The sequence below is a fragment of the Aquila chrysaetos genome, chromosome 17 (assembly GCF_900496995.4).
Source record: "Aquila chrysaetos chrysaetos chromosome 17, bAquChr1.4, whole genome shotgun sequence".
Taxonomy (NCBI): Eukaryota; Metazoa; Chordata; class Aves; order Accipitriformes; family Accipitridae; genus Aquila; species Aquila chrysaetos.
In genome coordinates, this window is record NC_044020.1 from 12,245,768 (window position 1) to 12,263,255 (window position 17,488).

At 47.2% G+C, this 17,488-nt stretch overlaps 1 protein-coding gene across 5 annotated transcripts in view; it reads right to left on the reverse strand.

Moving 5' to 3' along the window:
- Positions 1-1,025: 1,025 nt before the first annotated feature.
- SLC6A12 (solute carrier family 6 member 12) overlaps positions 1,026-17,488 on the reverse strand; it is a 43,877-nt gene continuing 27,414 nt past the window's right edge. For 3 of the 5 annotated variants that reach the window (XM_030040601.2, XM_041129638.1, XM_030040602.2), the window contains 5 exons: positions 16,889-17,026; positions 15,339-15,441; positions 8,278-8,378; positions 7,008-7,200; positions 1,026-3,720 (listed from right to left, as the gene is read on the reverse strand). In XM_030040601.2, the coding sequence (XP_029896461.1) occupies positions 3,542-3,720; positions 7,008-7,200; positions 8,278-8,378; positions 15,339-15,441; positions 16,889-17,026 (714 nt within the window). In that variant the 3' untranslated portion in view covers positions 1,026-3,541. The remainder of the gene's footprint in view (positions 3,721-7,007; positions 7,201-8,277; positions 8,379-15,338; positions 15,442-16,888; positions 17,027-17,488) is intronic. The other 2 variants (XM_041129637.1, XM_041129639.1) reach the window with 1 other exon arrangement.

A 17,488-nucleotide genomic window follows, 5' to 3' on the forward strand; every position in this document is an offset into this window, starting at 1 on the left:
ACAACCTCTCTGGCTGGGAGGGTGGATGAGCAGTGGGGGGAGCGTGGCAAGCAAATAACTCTTAACAACTTGTTTGGCTTGTTTGCCATTTGTTTTATCTTTCTTTTTTTAAACTTTGTCCAGTACAAGTTTTGAACTGTCATTTCCTTCTCCTTTTTTTTCCATTTGGCACTGTCGAAGGGAGAAGGGAGGGAAGGCTGAAGGGGACGGAACGGGAAAAATGGGAAGACAAGAAACAGAGAATGAAGAAAGGAGAAGGAAAACACAAGACCTTTTGGCTTGATTTCTTTTTTAACAAACTATTTTCTTGGCTTTCCTTTCTGGAGAGAGAGGTGAAAATGGTCTTTTAAAGAGAAAAAGAACCAAAACCTGAAAACCCAGAAGTGATAATTAGGTGCTTGATGGTCCTTTCTTCTATATACAGTGGTTTTCCTCCGACCAGGAGGAGCAGCACAGTATGGCCACCTTGTAACTTCCCTTGGCCTTCAGCTTCAAATACATCATGTCTTGGCCTTTTATCAACAGTTCCGGGGGGGTGGGGGAAATCTCTTCCTCCTTTCCACACCACTCCTTCTATAGTGTATTTACATGCTGATGGTGCACAGGAAAGGAGCAGTTTCCCATCAGATAGAGGTCTCCAGAAGTGCCTTCTTCCAGGGGCTGATGGAGACCTGTCAGATCTGTCATATGCGTGCAGCAAAGCCTGAGATGTTTGTAGCCGTTTAGCAAACCATTACCTGGTCTCTCACCACATCTGCATGCTGGGAGTCTCATAGCAAAAGACAGCCATTGGCGGCATTTTCCCCTGTTCCCCCAGCTGGGTGTACCTGGGTCACTGAGCTTTCCCTTAAACTTCCTGAGACTCTGTCAATCCCATCCAAAGTGTCTGGATGAATTTCCTGATCCTGGGAATTTTGTAATTGCTTTCAATGGGGACAGCAATACCTCCTCTGACTTTATTAAAATATGCTGCTTCGTGGCAGAGGTGGGATACTACTATCAGATTATACATAAGCAACAGAGGAACCAGTTCATGCAGTATTTATTTTCAATAACACAGCCCCATATTTGTGCTCAAAATTGAAAAGTGATTTATTTCTGTCTAGGATTTTTGCAGTGTTATTGGACTACCTCAGAAAAAGGAGTGAATACATCTCCATGACTAGTCTGGCAGTACACCACTACCTTACATCTTAAAGGCATGGCAGCAGGAGCAAAGGGGTTAAATGACCTACCAAGGGTCATACAAGAAACCCGTGCTAATGCCTAAGGCTGAATCTGTATGGCAAGTCCCAGTCCTTTAACTTTCTTTTCTGCTGCTTGAAGAAGAGAAGGCAGGTTTCCTTCTCAAAACCCATACCACCATTCTGACCACTGCCAAGGCAGCTGCAGCCCATGCCTGAAAACAAGCCTCTTGCGCACAGCCCTGCCGCAGCTCCGAGCGTGGGGAGGCAGCCACAGAGCAAGCAACCGGCGAACACCCGGCACCCCCCAGGTGCCGGTGATTCCTCCAGCTGATCGGGCTGTGCCACCGTGGCAGCCACTGGCTTTTGCTCCGGCTGCGTGTAGAGAGCTGCCGCAGGGAGCTGCTCCCCCCACCAAATCGTGAGCAACACTGCTGGGAGGGAGAGGAAAAACCACCAAAATACTTACCATGAGGCCTGACTGCAAGCCTCTGGATGTTAAGCTCTTCCCACGACCATTGCTGCAACGTGACGTTCAGTTCTTTGAAAAATAAAAATAAAATAAATGGTATCTGATGGGGTGCTGCAGTCCTTTGCAGGGAACAAGAATGAGGTTTGCCAGCTATCTCTACCTTTTACAGTAGATCATCTCCAATCAAACGATAATGTCACAGGTACAAATTTTGATACTTGACTTTTAGTGTTCATTTCACCAACAGTTTTTAGTTTTTAGTTTTTAAAGGGAAGGAAATTAAATGGGGAGAAGATTGCCCTGTGCTAATTCATCAGTTAAACTCACAGGAAACTGCAAAAGATAAGGTTCCCATAGCAATTGGAATAGGTACCGCATTGCACAGATGAGGCCCGATTTTCCCGCTTACTTTCAGTGCTGGTGGTTTATCTCCACATAGCACAGGGAAAAGCAATTACTTGGAACGAGGAACAAGGGAAAGGAGCCTGTGGCATCTCTGATTCTTTTTAATGGCCATTCTCCAGTGTGGTTTGATGCACCACTATTGCAACACAGCCGTGCACTGGCACGTATGCCCTCGACCACGGCAAAGCTCCTGCGGGGATCCTGCCACTGTCTTTTCTTGTGGTTTTAACTGTGAAATTCTGATAGGCATTCAAGTAAGTTTTGGCAGGGAGTTTTACAGCCCCAGCCTCCACAGGACAGAGCTGCGTGGCACCGCACCAAATGCCGCATCCGAGCACAATCCCTCCCAGCCATCGCCTCACATTCATGACTACTCTGGCAACAAGAGACCCTTCATTTGACACAATCTGCTTCCAAAGAACCCATCTTACCTATTAATTATTGCTTTATCTTGCCTGAGCTTATGATTATTGCGCCTGATTATGTCTTCCTTATCCCCTGAGCAGTCATCTGCAGCAAAGCCGAGAGAGCGCAGTCCTTCTCCCACCCTCACCCCAAAGCTTACTCTGCAGCACAGAATCAGGGCCATCAAATCCTTCATTAATTGCTCTACAAAATGCCCCAGCAGTGCAGTTAAATTTGTAGGCGTGCAGTCCCAGGGTCTCATTTCTCCCTGCTGTGCTGCAGCTCATTTTTTTTACCAACTGCTCTGGGACTTTTCCTGCACTCCATGAATTTTCTGAAAGAATTGTCAAATATTCAGCTGTTTCACTCTTGGATGCATTTTCATTGGGCCATGTAGTTTTGACCAAGAGTGAGTCCCCCAGATAGTTATTCCTCACCCCCTTTCCAGCCTGAGACTGCCTTGAGATCCATCATCAATAACTATGATTGCATTGAGCATCCTGCCACTCTCTTCCCTTTCAATGACAACTGAAGCTGTAACTACTGACGCTGCAGCCTCCTTTTATTATTGCCTATGATATGTTCCTGGCTCCCTCTCACTTGTACGTAGGTGACCTAGCAATGCACTTCCCTTTTGTCATTCTCCAGCTTTTTATGTACTTCTGAACCAACTTACTTATTCCCTGCGTTAACGCCCCATCATTTTGTGCCTCTGCATCCCTAACTTTGCTCCTGCACACCTTTATTCTCTGCTCTCTCTCACCACTGTGGTTTCCTTCCCTCCTCCAAACACGACTGCTTTCTTTTTTTTTCTTTTCTTTTTTTGTTAATACATTGTTTTTTTCTTCCCCACCAGTGTCAGTAGTGGAGGACGCTTCTGACAAAAGCGTGTTGCTCTCTCCCCAGCTGCTGACAGAGAGTTGTTCCCAGGGTGTCAAAAGAAATGCTGTCCCCAGTGGGTGCAACCAGCTGGCTGGAAGAAGAGAGTGTCCCAGATGCTTCTGTCTCAGATGTGAAGGAGAGAAGGGAAGAGCCCAGGAGAGAAAAGAAACCACTTCGGGAAGGAGAGAGCGAATCAGTCCGGGGTATGGAGGAGACATCCCCAGTGCCTTAGAAGTGGGTTTCTCTCTCTGTGATACTGAGCACCTCCTGGACCGGAGGGGACCATCCCTTCCGCTTCAGTTCGGACAGCCCCGGCACATGCTTCTTCGGCTGCGGCAGATCCTCCGCCGGGTAAATCAGCTGTGTTAGCCGCTGTGGAGAGGAAGTCTGTTAATTAACTTGATAAGCAAACTGACACCCAGTAGTGACCCACAACCATTGCAGGGGGCAAAGGCATCTAGAGAGCTAAGGCTCCCAGCTTCCTGCTGTCTCCTGCCGAATGGCTGTGATAGGGAGAGGAAGGAGAGCAGGCTTGCTTTAACTGCTCTTGGTGACAATTATTCCACCTCTGGGCTCAAACCCGGGCCGTGGACTGACAATCTGATGTACAGGGCTCCTCATAGACATGTGTCTGGGAGTAAGGGTGCTAGGGATTAACCCCACATACATTTTCTGCGGCCATGGAAAAAACGCCATAGAGCCCTTTTTTTCCCTGTGCCAAGTAGCCATGCTTCCCGTTGACTTTAGTGGGAGCTGTGGAGCCTTCCAAATGGTCTGACCATCAGAAAGTGCTGGGCATCTCCTGCTATGGTCCAAAACAGGGTGGCAGGTGATACCTACCTACCTCAGCGGCATTTCCCTGGTAAAGCCGTCCCTCCGCAGACTGGTTCCTGCCCCCAAGCCATCCTAGCTCCCCTCTTCCAGCCAGCCAGACCGCGATGGTGCAGGCAGGGGTTGTGGGGCAGCTGCCTGCCCTGAGCTCCCCCTGTCCTCTGCAACGCAGGTGGGCTGCAGGTTGTTCCACACACATACACTAGTGTTGTGTCAGCTTTGGGGAGTTTATTCTTAAAAAATGCAAAGAACTTGGAGCTCTTTGGGCAAAAGGTGCTGGCCCGCAGAGACAGCTGCTGTGAATTTCTGGTCTTTCTCACCCCGTTTTTGAAGCCCCTCTGGTATCGCACACCTTCCTGAGTGCCTGGGCTCCTCCCAAAGCCAAGTAACATGCAGCGTCCTGCAGCCACCTGCCTGGCTCCATGGGCCGGTGTATCACGTCTGTGCTGAATACCAACTTTCACAGTTACTAACTTTTTCTGTCACAAGTTGTTCAGACCAGTGCATGCTCCTCCCTTGCAGAGCACATCACAAGCAGAGCAGGCGATTCATTTGTCACTCGTTGGATTAATTTCAGTGCTTCCACTCCTTGTGAAGTGCCTGCCAGAATTCCATATTTTGCTCATTTATTCAAAAGTATTTGTCCCAAGATTTCCGAAATTGGCCTTGGCCTGCAGCTGCTCTGTGAGCAGTTCATTGCAAGTTTGCAGTCTTTGGAGCTTGAGCTGTCCTAATCAGACTCATTAGGAAACCACATTTGTGTTTCTTGGTCAGTCAAGTGTAAGAAGAGGAATCAGTTCGTTACAGTGACTGATCATGATTACCAATTACAAACTTGCTTTCACTGAATGCTTTGCAATACTAAGTTGAAAGGCACTGTTCCTGGAAGCATCTATGTCAGGAAATTAATTCACTGCATTTCTGGGGTGTGACTGGAAAAAGGGAACAGGTATATTTTGAGAAAACCAGTTGTCAAAACCAGAGCAACTACTCCAGGAGGTATTTATTGTGTGGTTGGCTTTGATTCTCCCCTGAATCAACCCAGGCTTAGCAGCTGATTCCTTCCTACATACCTAATCCACATCCTTGGAAGTTTCTTCATACTAATATAACTGAGAAGTCCCTGGAAATTACAACTAATGTCATCTAAACCAGGGCAAATAGAAAAACCCTCAATCTGAAATTGGCCAAATCAATTCCTTGGATGTGCTGCAAAATAAGCATTAACACTACTTACAGCAATGTTTCAGTCCAAAGGCTCAAAGCACTTTGCAACAGGTGAGAAATACTGCTTATTTAGCAGGCAGGACATTTGGGCAGTTACTTCACGGACAGCTCCAAGTCCTCATTCGGACATACGAACCTCTGAGCCTGTGGGGATTCAGCTGTTGTCAGCCACCTAGTCAAACTCTTCAAACCAGCCGTGGGAAAGGACAGATGCATTACCGCTAAATGGCCCAGAGCACAGGAGAGGCTGTAAGAGGCAGGACTCAACATCTGAACTTGGAGCAAATCTTATCATAGCACCCTGCCACAAGATTCACCTGGAGTTCCTCCTATTGGGACGTGTACAGTTTCTAGCTCCCTCCCAAGCTTGTCATCTCTTCATGGCCATCAGTGGCAACCAGGAGGGCCAAAGGTAGCTAAACAGGAACTATTTCATAGCATCGTACTTCTCCTCCACCTCCCTGCCTGCATGGCTTATGCCCCTCTCGCTGTGTCACTGAAGACTTTCATCACTACCGTTCTTCTCTGGGCAATGCACTGTATCCTCTCCTTAGCCTGAGATGGGCATTAGCCAGCTCTGCCACAACTCCTGTCACTCCCTATTAAGTCACATCTCCCAGCCAGCAAATAAGAGCCCCCATTGGCACAGATTCACCTTCCCTGAGGCAATGGAGCTGATGGGGACATCCTGCACCCAGCCCAAATCTGGCTGTGTTGGCAGTGCAGGTTCCTCCTCCCCATGACCCCACAATGTGACTGTCACACCTGCACCAGAGCCACAGGGATGCTCCTGTCACCTGTTCACCTGCTCTCCACCCCAGCCAGCTGCAGATGAGCCTACAGTCAGTGGGGTCAGGGAAGGACCAGAAAAGAAATTGTGCAGAAATTTATATGCACTGTACATCACTCAGGTCTTTCTTCATGGGACAGGTGGGGTGTCATCTCTATGACACCATCTTCCTACACACGCTTCTTCCTAGGACAAGGTGTCTACACTGAAAGAGGACAGGCTTGGGCAGGGCACAGGGTAGACATTTACAGCTTTGTGAGCATGACCTCTTTAATAGCTACGTGTCATTTCTTCAGAGAAAATAACACAGTCCTGACCCAGGACTAAAAGGGGAGCAGAGGCAAGGTACAAGAAGTAAAGGCAAAATAGATGCTGGTTTTGCACCTGGTTTGTGCTGGCAGTAGTCAGTAACAAAAGAGGAGGCAAAGGTGATGACATGCCAACCTTACTTACATGGCCAGCAGGACCGCCTGAACCATAAACCAAACCAATCAGCCTGTGGCCTCAGGTAGCCCACGCTGAGGGGGTCCTCTGCCATCCGGTGGAGCCAGTGTCAGAGATGCCCTGCATATGTCTACATATTGCTCTAAGCATGGTGGTACAACGTCTCATGGGAGACTCTGGACATTTGATGATCAATCTGGAAGCTGTGCTGAGACTCTCCAAGCCCTCCAAATTGCCAGCAAGAGCTACAGGGCATTCTGGGGAAGGACCACTCACTCCCCTTGTCTTCTCACAGGAGAAATGTGACATGTACATCTTCCCTGGAGCCCCTCCCGTTAGCTGTCTGGGAGAAGCAGCAGCAACTCACCCAGTGACCACAATCCCAGTACCTGCTTCAGGGATCCTTTGGTTTTCAGGAGGATGAAGATGGCGTAGAGAGGAATGCAGACCATGGAGGAGAGTGCCATCAGCCAGCCCACCACGTAGCCCCAGGGTGGGTACACGTAGGAATTGTTGTATTTCAAGGGTGTGTACTTGATCAGGGAAAACAGGAAGACAGCCTGAGGAGCAGAAAACACAGACATAGCCAGAGCAAAAGGAGCAGCAAAGCGAGCTGCAAGCATTGGCTGGGTGGCGATGAGCGTGATGTTTTGCACGAGCTAGCGCAGACCTTGCTAGCTGCAGCGAGGCAGGGCTTGGTGCATGCTGACTACTCAAGGAGTTATCTCAGAGCCAGGGCCAGGCTTCTCAACAGTGTAAAGCCTTCAGGCTTCTTAAGGGTTCAACCTAAGCAAAGTTGGCAGCAGCTTTGAGGGTCCAGCAACATTAAGACATCCATTTATTCATATCAAAGTCAGGAATTGTTGTTGTCCCTGGCAGAAGCCCTCCAAAAGTACCACACGGGCACAGATTTACCTGTCTTGGGGCTCTCTAGCCACAGAGCTCTCAGATGATTTGGGCTGGATCAGGCTTGCTTTGAAAATTTCCCTGATATTCAACTCCTGCTGGAGCCTGAGGACAAAGGACTAGAAATCTTTTGTAAGCTGTAGCTATAGATCCCATCTGTGTTCCCACTGAGGTCAAAGAAAACAACTCTCAACATCAGATGCAGGAGCAGAATTTGGGTGAGAAATCATGTAAAACTCAGTGGAGCAAGACTGGACATAAACTCAGAACAGGCAAGAACTTGCCTGTCTTAAGGTACATTTTCTTTAAACACAGTTGTCACAGAAGTTTTAAAAGAGATTTAATAACAGAAAGCAAATGCCCTGGCCGTGGAAAGATATTTCTGAACCATGGGAGGTCACAGGAACACGGCCTGAAGCAAGTATTTCAGAACAGGGTAATTCTCACTGGTCTTCTATTCAAAAGTAATTTGACCAAACCTCTCCAGACTTTGAGGACACATTTCCCTTTGCCTTCACAATAAACAAGTGGCTTTTCAGGCTCAATTAATTTTCTAAGAAAAAGAGAAGGCTTCACAAAGGAAATAAATTGCCACCTCAGCTATGGACAAGCTTCTGCTTCTCCATAGCAGTTTGAAAAAATTACAGCAGCACCTTGAAGACAAATCAACCTTTTCTACTGAGAACCCAGGGACCCAGAATAATATGCCATGCTGTCATAATGGCACTTACCAAGCACAGACCTGGGGTGAACACCAGCCAGCATATCTTGATCAAGGGCCACGGCCGGAAACCAATCATGTCCTCAATGTTGTCGTAGAAGCGGTTGGCACCTTGGCCACCAGCCAGCACAGAGACAAAGTCAGAGGTCAGATCATTGTTGTTTCCTTCAACCACTATTCACATCAGATCCCAACTTTCTTTATCCTCAGTGTTTACTCCTGGCAAAAACATGGCTATCCTAATAATATAGCAGCAGGTAACAGACTTTTCTGGCATTGAAAAGGCCCATCTGTGGCTAAATACAGATGGAGGTTTTTAACTTCAGCCATAAGTTATCAGAAAGCTTGACACAGAAGAAATGCCCTGTCCCTCAGACAGCAGCAGCTGTAAGTGAGAGGATGCATCCCACGTGCCACTAAGAGCTGGTAAGGACCAGCACAAGGCAAGGAGAGGTGCCTGGTTTATAGGTCAGCAAGGGAAAGCTCTTGCAGGTTGAGCACATGGGATTGTATGAGCCTAGAGTGCTAAAAGGAACAAAGAGAGTGGGGGACACCAAACAAAACCCTCTTTTTGTAACCAGATCGGCACACCAGGGAAGTCATGTCAAGAATCCCCACTGAGCTGGGCATTTCCTCTCTCATCAAGAGCCTGCTTTCCACAGAATATTTTATTTTTGGCATAAACCCAGAAGACCTGGCAATCCGAACTCTGCTGGAAACAAAATCTTCCATCTACAAGTGCTGCTGTACTGTCCAATGAGAGACGTCCTGTGGGTGCCTGATCTCCTTCTTTACCTCTCATTAGTTTCACTTACTAGATTATGTTGTTCACAGTATGTGGGACCCACCTGAATCTCGTGGTACACCAGAGTGGGATATACCTCTGAAGAGCATCTAAAAGTCCTGCCACTGGCCAGAGCCTATCCCTTGACTCTTCCCAACCCAAAGCACAAAGAGGAAATGTAGGCAATGGTATATAGAGGAGACGGCATAATGCAGATGGACTTCAGCAGACCTTGTAGCAAGCTCTAAGATGTCTTCAAGGAACAAGAGCCTAACATTGGCCAAAAAGAAATGTAAAATGAAGAAGAATAAAAAAGTAATTCGTAAGATGCCCTAACTTCTTCCTAACTAGAGCTAAGCAGAGGTACTAAATCAGGTAAAATAGAGTAACCTGCCTCAGATAAAATAGAGTAACAAAATTAGACAAAAAAATGGAGCTAGACTGCCCATAGAAAGGGTTACCAATTAAGCACCTCTGGGATAAAATAATACCGTGTTTGTCTTATTGAAGTTTAATCACAGTGCTTAGCTGATAAAGAAGGGCTGTGCCTTTAGGGGTGTTCATCCTGCTGTGAACTCAAGGTCATGCCACAGTTCCCACCTGCAAGCATGATGAGACCTTGCTTCTTTGCATCTTAACACCGGAAGGCTGGTCTGGGCAAAATATATGCCTAGAGGACTGGTGACACTTGCGAGTGTTTGGGGTTTGGCGAGTTTTATTTTGGTTTGTGTTTTTTATGTCTTAGAATTAAATTGCTGTATTATGTTTCCTTCAAATATATGAATTCTACAAAAGCACATTATGTGTGCTTTTCTTTTTTGTAATTCTTTGCATTATTTTCTATATCCCATGACTAATGTTTGCAGGAAAGCTCTTTTAAACCCAGCTTTTTGAAGCATTTAGGCTGGGGAGGGCAGGTTCCTTGAACAACTATGGTTCCCATATTGAGTTGGCAAGTTAACAAGTAGTCTCAAGCAAAGACAACAAGCTGTGGCTTATCAAGGGACACGCAGCCTTTTGTGGGAGCCCAGCCTACACCAAAAAGCAGAAGCCTAAAACTTTCAAGCTGTAAATATCATGAGACTTCAGATAGCATTTCTGAAAATATACTGGGGATGAAAGGAAAATGGTATAAAGAATTTATTTTGCCAAAAAGCCAAAATCTTCCACAGGGTGAAAAAAAAGGAGAGAGATATAAATGATGTGACTTGCAGTTTAAAATATGAGCTTAGCACAGTCTCTTATACCATACAGTGTTTCCACAGAAACACACTATGATGATAAAACACATATGACGGATAAATTCATTTGTAATACCACTTTGTGGAAGCTAAAGTTTCACTGCAAATTCAGATCTAGGATCTAGTGGAAGAGACATAGCAATTAAAGAAATACAAAAATGCCAAACAAAAAGAAAAATGCAAGAGACATCCATCCTCCACCAAGAAAACAACCCAAAACTTACACTGTTAGTTACAGTGTGCCTCCACCTGTCCTTACCCCTGTTCTCTGTAGTACAACCATCAGGTCCTGCACTTCCCCAGCCACTGTGGCAGTCAGTAGGTGATGTGATGAAACACAATGGGGACTGACATGAACATCCTCAGAGAGTATATGAACAGGAGGTTTTATATGTTCTACATTTTGCAGGCAGATGAAAAAGTAATCAAGCTTAAGAAGTCATCAGTTCAACGACTCAGTCTTGGCTTTTTGAGCAAATTAGAGGCTAGAGGACACGTGCAGTCCCCCTTCCTTCCCAGCACATTAGAAGGATTAAATAAAGCTCCTGCAGACAAAACCATAAAGATTTCCTCAAAGAGATTTTTGTTGGAATGAACAAAGATGTTTGTTGTTATCCCCCATATCCCAAGGCAGGAAGAATGGTATGCGGGCACAGGGTGGTTATCCGTGCATGCTGGTACCACTTCTCTTGTGCTGACCAATCCCATAAACCTTCAAATCTGTTGCATGCTTTTCTGGCAAATCATTTAATTTTGCTACATAAATTCATGGGAATAAATTTCACATGAACCCAACTAGAGATTTGTTTAGATCCTTATGTCTTGTCCTTATGGAGCCCTTCTCATTTTATGTAGCTTATAACAACTGCAAGTGATGCCCAAAGTAAAAGGGACAAAGATTTTATTTTATTTTTACAATATCCAGAAACAGTGAGTTTCACAGATCTGCTAGTTTGGAACCTATGAAAAAGCCCTCCCCTTTAAATCTTTTCTCCCAAGCTGCATTTATTTGCATTCATTGATATCGAATTTCATCCACAGGATTTCAATAGGTGATGACCCCGGCACTATGCCATAGTGCTAAGCTTGTATCTGCTCCCTCTCTGTCTCAAACCTGCGGCATCAACACCTGCACCAAACCTGTGCAAAATGCCAGCAGCAGAGGCCGTTGTGGCATTGCAACAACTGCGCACCCTTTGAGTACCAGGTGCACAGAGCAGGCCCCTTATGGTCCATAAATAAGCATGTAAGATTGCCTGTAGCCAGTGCATCCAAGAGGATAAAACACACACAGCCCGAGCAAGCCCGACAGGCAGGATCCAGGCAGAAGGAGGCTGCTGCTTCTGGTAGCCATGCTGCATGTGAGCAAGAGAGTGAGAGAAAGATTTATACCGGCACAACATGGGTTCACCCTAGGGCCACCCACAGGTACCTGCTGGCATCAGTTTGCTTTAGCTTTGTAAACAGTCCTAATGGTTTCAGCCCTGGCTCTCCTGCAGCGATGGAGGCACTCGCTTTCTCCTGGAACAGCTGATCCTAATGTGCATGCTGTGACTGCCTGGAAAATACCCTCCCTGCAGCACACTTTGGTGGCATCATGTTGTGAATCCCAGTGCTCAAAACCCATGCCATATAACCTTATATGAGGGCTGCCTGTCCCAACGGGGAAGGGAGAGAGACGAAGGGGGGGGAACCAAAACCCCTCCAGCACTCCCCTCTAGGGAACATGATCAGCAGGTCTGATTCCACACGATCCTTTCATAGGCAGAGAGCTGTACGTGAGGAAATCCTCAGATCTTTGCGAGAGCAGCTGCCTGGCAGCGGAGGGAAGCTGCCAAGTGGTGGGTGGCTGGTGTATGTGCTGGGAGAGGGGAAACTCAGAATGCATATTTGTGTTAGCAAAAACGCTGTAATTCTTCACAGTGTAAGCAAGAGGCTCAGTCCTGCCAAATCTGAGGCTGGGAAAAAAAAAAACAAACTGGCACCAGGCACTATTTTTCCACTAAGATGCCTCACCTTGGCCCTCTGACTACATTTCAGACCAGAATCAGCCCAATGGGTGCAAAGCAGAACATCAAGAGGGTAAAATCCCGATGTGTGGAGTGGGGCAAATGAATCCTTGGTGGTGAGGGAAAGGGCCATTTCTCAGTCCCCAGCTGCTCAGTCCCCTTCCAGGCTGCTGGGGCAGCATCACCTCTCCTGCTGCTCATTGTCTGCCATTGCTCCTCTCCATGGGTCATTGGAAAAGGCATGTGGCCTCTGTGACCATAAAATGGCAGGGGGGGTTCTACACATTAAAGCATAATTCAGCTTAATGTACCTGAGCATGGCCATGATGAAGCCCTGTCACAGATGGATGGGAATCTCCATCACCCTGTAAATCCCACAGGGACTGGGTAGAAGGCATCTCTAAATTAAAATCTGGTCAGGGTCTAGTATTGCAAGCTCTCAGGTGAGCTTCCCTTGCAGGAGATCTCTCTAAAATAAATCTCTCTTACAGATCTGCTTCTCTTGCATTCCACTGAGGCCAAGCCCAAGCAGCTGGACCTGCTACCATTTCAGTAAGAGAGGAGTCCATTCAGACTAGCAATTGGCTCCTGCTGTACATAAAATATTTGGAGAAACTGATAACCCCTTTGTCAGCAACTGCACTACAGCCAATGCAACCTCTATAAAACTGTAAGCACCAAAGACAGCACACAGGCACTGACTGTTCACTGTCTCTTCGAAAATAAGACAAAGGTGGCACCAAATGAAATTAGCAGGTGGCAGATTCAAAACAAGGAAGAGAGAGTGACTCCTCACACGCCTGACCAAGCCTTGGAGCTCCTTGCTGCAGCATTTTGTGGATGATAAATGCTTGCCTGAGTCAACTGGAAAAATTAACAGGAGAGAAATAAATAGATTTTACTTCTGCCTCTGGAAATCCCTGGGCAACAAGCTGAGCATTGCATCTGGCTCCGGGGCCCCCAGCACAAGAAAGACATGGACCTGTTAGAGTGGGTCCAGAGAAGGGCCATGAAAACAATCAGAGGGCTGGAACACCTCTCCTGTGAAGAAAGGCTGAGAGTTGGAGTTGTTCAGCCTGGAGAAGAGAAGGCTCCAGGGAGACCTTGTTGCAGCCTTTCAATATATAAAGGGGGCTTGTAAGAAAGACAGAAAGAGACTTTTTACTAGGGCTTGTAGTGACAGGACAAGGGGTAACAGTTTTAAACTGAAAGAGGGTAGATTTAGGTTGGATATGAGGAAGAAATGTTTTACTATGAGGGTGCTGAGACACTGGAACAGGTTGCCCAGAGAAGTAGTGGATGCACCATCATTGCAAGTGTTCGAGGTCAGGCTGGACAGGCCTTTGAGCAACCTGATCTAGTGAAAGATGTGCCTGCCCATGGCAGGGCAGGTGGACTAGATGACTGTCGTGGTTTAACACCAGCCAGCAGCTAAGCACCACGCAGCCGCTCACTCGCTCCCTGCCCCCCCCCCCCTCAGTGGGATGGGGGAGAAAATCGGGAAAAGAAGTAAAACTCATGGGTTGAGATAAGAATGGTTTAATAGAACAGAAAAGAAGAAACTAATAATGATAATGATAACACTAAGAAAATGACAGCAGTAATAACAAAAAGATTGGAATGTACAAATGATGCACAGTGCGATTGCTCACCACCCGCCGATCGACGCCCAGTTAGTCCCTGAGCGGTGATCCCTGCACCCACCCCCCCAGTTTATATACTAGAGGTAACATCACATGGTATGGACATTGGCCAGTTTGGGTCAGCTGTCCTGGCTGTGTCCTCTCCCAACTTCTTGTGCCCCTCCAGCCTTCTTGCTGGCTGGGCACGAGAAGCTGAAAAATCCTTGACTTTAGACTAAACATTACTTAGCAACAACTGAAAACATCAGTGTGTTATCAACATTCTTCTCATACTGAACTCAAAACATAGCACTGCACCAGCTACTAGGAAGACAATCAACTCTATCCCAGCCGAAACCAGGACAATGACCTTTAGAGGTCCCTTCCAACCCAAACCATTCTATGGTGCTGTAATAAGTTGTTAGAAGCTGGAAAAATATTCACAGGAAGTATCATTGCTAACTTTTCTGCTATTATACTCCTTCCTGAGCATCCACTCCCGGCCATTGAAAGACACACAACATGATGCTCATGCCTGCAACCTGTTCCTTAGGTTAGGATGGCCATGCTGCTTGGCATAGCTAGAAGCCAGCAGATGCGTGATTGGGGGATGTTGAGGGTCTGGTCTAAGCTGGCATCTGCTATAGTTTTGCATGATTCCTTACAGATACTGAGCTCCTGTAGCTCCATGAAGCTAAGAAGATAGAGCAGCTGCTCTGCATCACACACAACTAGACCCTTTGCCTGAAAACCACCAGCCTCGACACGAGCTTCAGGGAGATGAACTGCAGCCTGTGTGCTCAGGCACCTTTCAGCAGGGAAGAGATCTCCCGTAGGATATCACAGGATACTCTTCTTACTGCACAGACTAACAAGCAGTTGGTTTCCTTCTGATAGTTCGTGGAGCTCAGTTTAATCCTGCTCCTGAGTAGTTTAGTTAGAGACTTCACTGAGAGCCAAATCAATCCCTTCCATTCCTTTTAGAAGTGCCATCACAGCCCGTGCAAACAGGAAGCATGTATCATCGCAGAAGTAGCACACAGCAAGTCTGCATCCCAGCATTTTGTGTTAAATTAACTGACAGGGCTAAACTAAAGCCACAAGGTAAGCAGACGGTAACAGAGACCAAAGAACGGCAGTCACTCCTCTATAGCTCATTTTCCAATTCAAAGGGCAGATGGAAAGAGCAGCAAGGTAGTTCAACATGAGGAACCTTCAGAGAAGGAAAAACCATTCCTACTCTAAATGTGGAATAATTAAGAAATGTTGTGAGGAAACACGGTGGAAACCAGACAAGAAAGAGGGTAATTACAGCATTTCTTTGCCCCCTAAGGATCTTTTCTATCCACTCCCACTTCTCAACCCCACATCCTTGCCTTGAGAAAGAGCACCACAAGTTTTTGTCCTCCACTTACCATACACCCATCCTACACAGATGACTTCAAAAATGGCCAGGAATAGCAGGCAGGTGCCGCTGGCAGCATAGTAGTCAAAGAGCTGGAAGATGTACATCCCACCCTGTTGAAAAGGTAGAGAAGAGAGAGTCAGGGAAGGACTATTCCATGTGAGGGAAAAATAACTGAAACAAGCAGAATAGCAGCAGAAACACTGCACCTAGAGCAGGTAGGAGAAGAAAAGCCTTCTCTTGGGGCTGCCCCCACTCTGTCCCAAAAAGACAGTCAGGCCTGGTGGCAGGAGAGCATTTCATGCCCATTTTATGATACTGCTGGGCTAGGCTGGTTTCTATGTCCATAGGAGCAGGAGCCAGTTTGTTTGCTTGTTTTAAATCAGTTAGCAAGTTTCCAGCATAATTTCAAAGTACCATGTAGCAGTGCAGAGCTTTGCACCAAAGAAAATGCGATCCTGAGGATCAGGACATTCAGATACCTCATTTTAGCTGCCTCCATCTTTACATACTGCTCAAGGTCCAAGCCCTGCAATGGCAGAGGCATGTGGCTTCCCTGCTGCCTCTGCCTTCGAGCTGAGCCCTGCATAGTTGCCATCAGCTACCTCTCCAGGTCAGTGGATGACTCCTTTCTCATACTTCATGTGTTTTCTCAAAGAGAAAGCCCCTCCAACACAAGTCAAGCAGATGCTTTCAAATAGTGCTGAAGGACTCTATTCACTGCCAGAGTAGCAGAGCAGTTAGCCCTTCATCCCACCACATATGAGGTGACATCCTGCAATGATAGGAGTAGATGCCTCCTTGCAAAGGGGCATGCAAAAGCCATGAGAACCCTTAATGCAGTTTCACTCAAAGCTCTCTTGATCGCAGTGAGAGCTGCCTTCAACAAATCCTTAGCCAGGATCCTGTTGGAGGATCATTCAGCAGTGCCTAAGAGGTTTAGCAGGAATTAGCTGTCACTACACAGCACATGGAGGCAGCAGAGAGGAGTGCTAAGACCCCCACCCAAGCGTGCAGTATGCATGCACAGCACAGCACACCACTGTGCAGGAAGAGGTGCTTGGCTATTAGCTGCAGAGCAAGGCAAACACTGTGTGCATAGCATCGCACCAACACAGCTCTGCTCCTTCTGGTCCCAGGGATCATAGGCTTCCCACTGGCTTAGGCAGGGTTAAGGTGCAGCCATTACCCCCAGCCTCCTCTCCTGCTGCTCTGCTTCTTGGGGAAAGCAGCCAGCAAATGATTGCTGCCCTTAGAAGAGCTTCTGCTTGTGCAGCTCAGCTTGTTCTAGCCACCAGGCCTGGTATTTGCACAAAGCTATATGTCAGGCAGCCTCTCTCGGCTGTGGGACTGTCTCTCCGGAAGGCTCAGTTATGCAGCGAGTACACTAGCATCACACAGGGTAAAAGCAGCACCGGCTGTTAGACACACCAGCTAATGCATTAGAAATGAAGGATAATTAACAGCATCAAAGACAAGCTTGCTGTCTACCCACTCCTCCAGAACAGTCTAGCAGGGTTTCCAGTGCTTGGCTCTATACCCCAGCTACTCCTTTCTTACCTCAGTGACCAGCAATAATCCCAGCAGGTAGCATATGACTGCAATGGCCAGGATCAGCAGTTCCCGACGCCCCTTCTTCCGAAACACTCCCGGGAACATGTCAATAAGAGCTGTCACCATGCTTTCCACACAGACAAACTGCAGAAGACGACAGGTCAGAAAAATCAGTGTCTCCCCTTCCCCAAGCACACACTGCCTCTCACTGTCCTTTTTTCCTCCAGCCACCCAAACTCTTATTTTTTTGTTTTCTTTTTTTTGTCCACCAAGGGCCAGCTGCAGCTGCTAAGGACCCAAACACAGCTCGATATATCAGTGAGGTCTACTCTGGAGCTGCAGACCAAAGGGGTTAAAAGCACAGCCCCATGTTGGGAGGATGAACTGTGAGATGTACAAGGAATTGTGTCAAACCCAACAGAGCATGCTCCTGCACAGCAGGAATGACCAAGGGATGGGGATGCAAGGGGCAGACTGTGCCCCTCGAGCAGGGTGAGGAAGCACCTGAGATGGCACAAGGAACCCTTGTGACAGAGGGGAGCTTCCCCTGCCACCATGAAGCTAAGGGGAACCAGGTGACTGTGGGGGCACAGATCAGCCCTAACA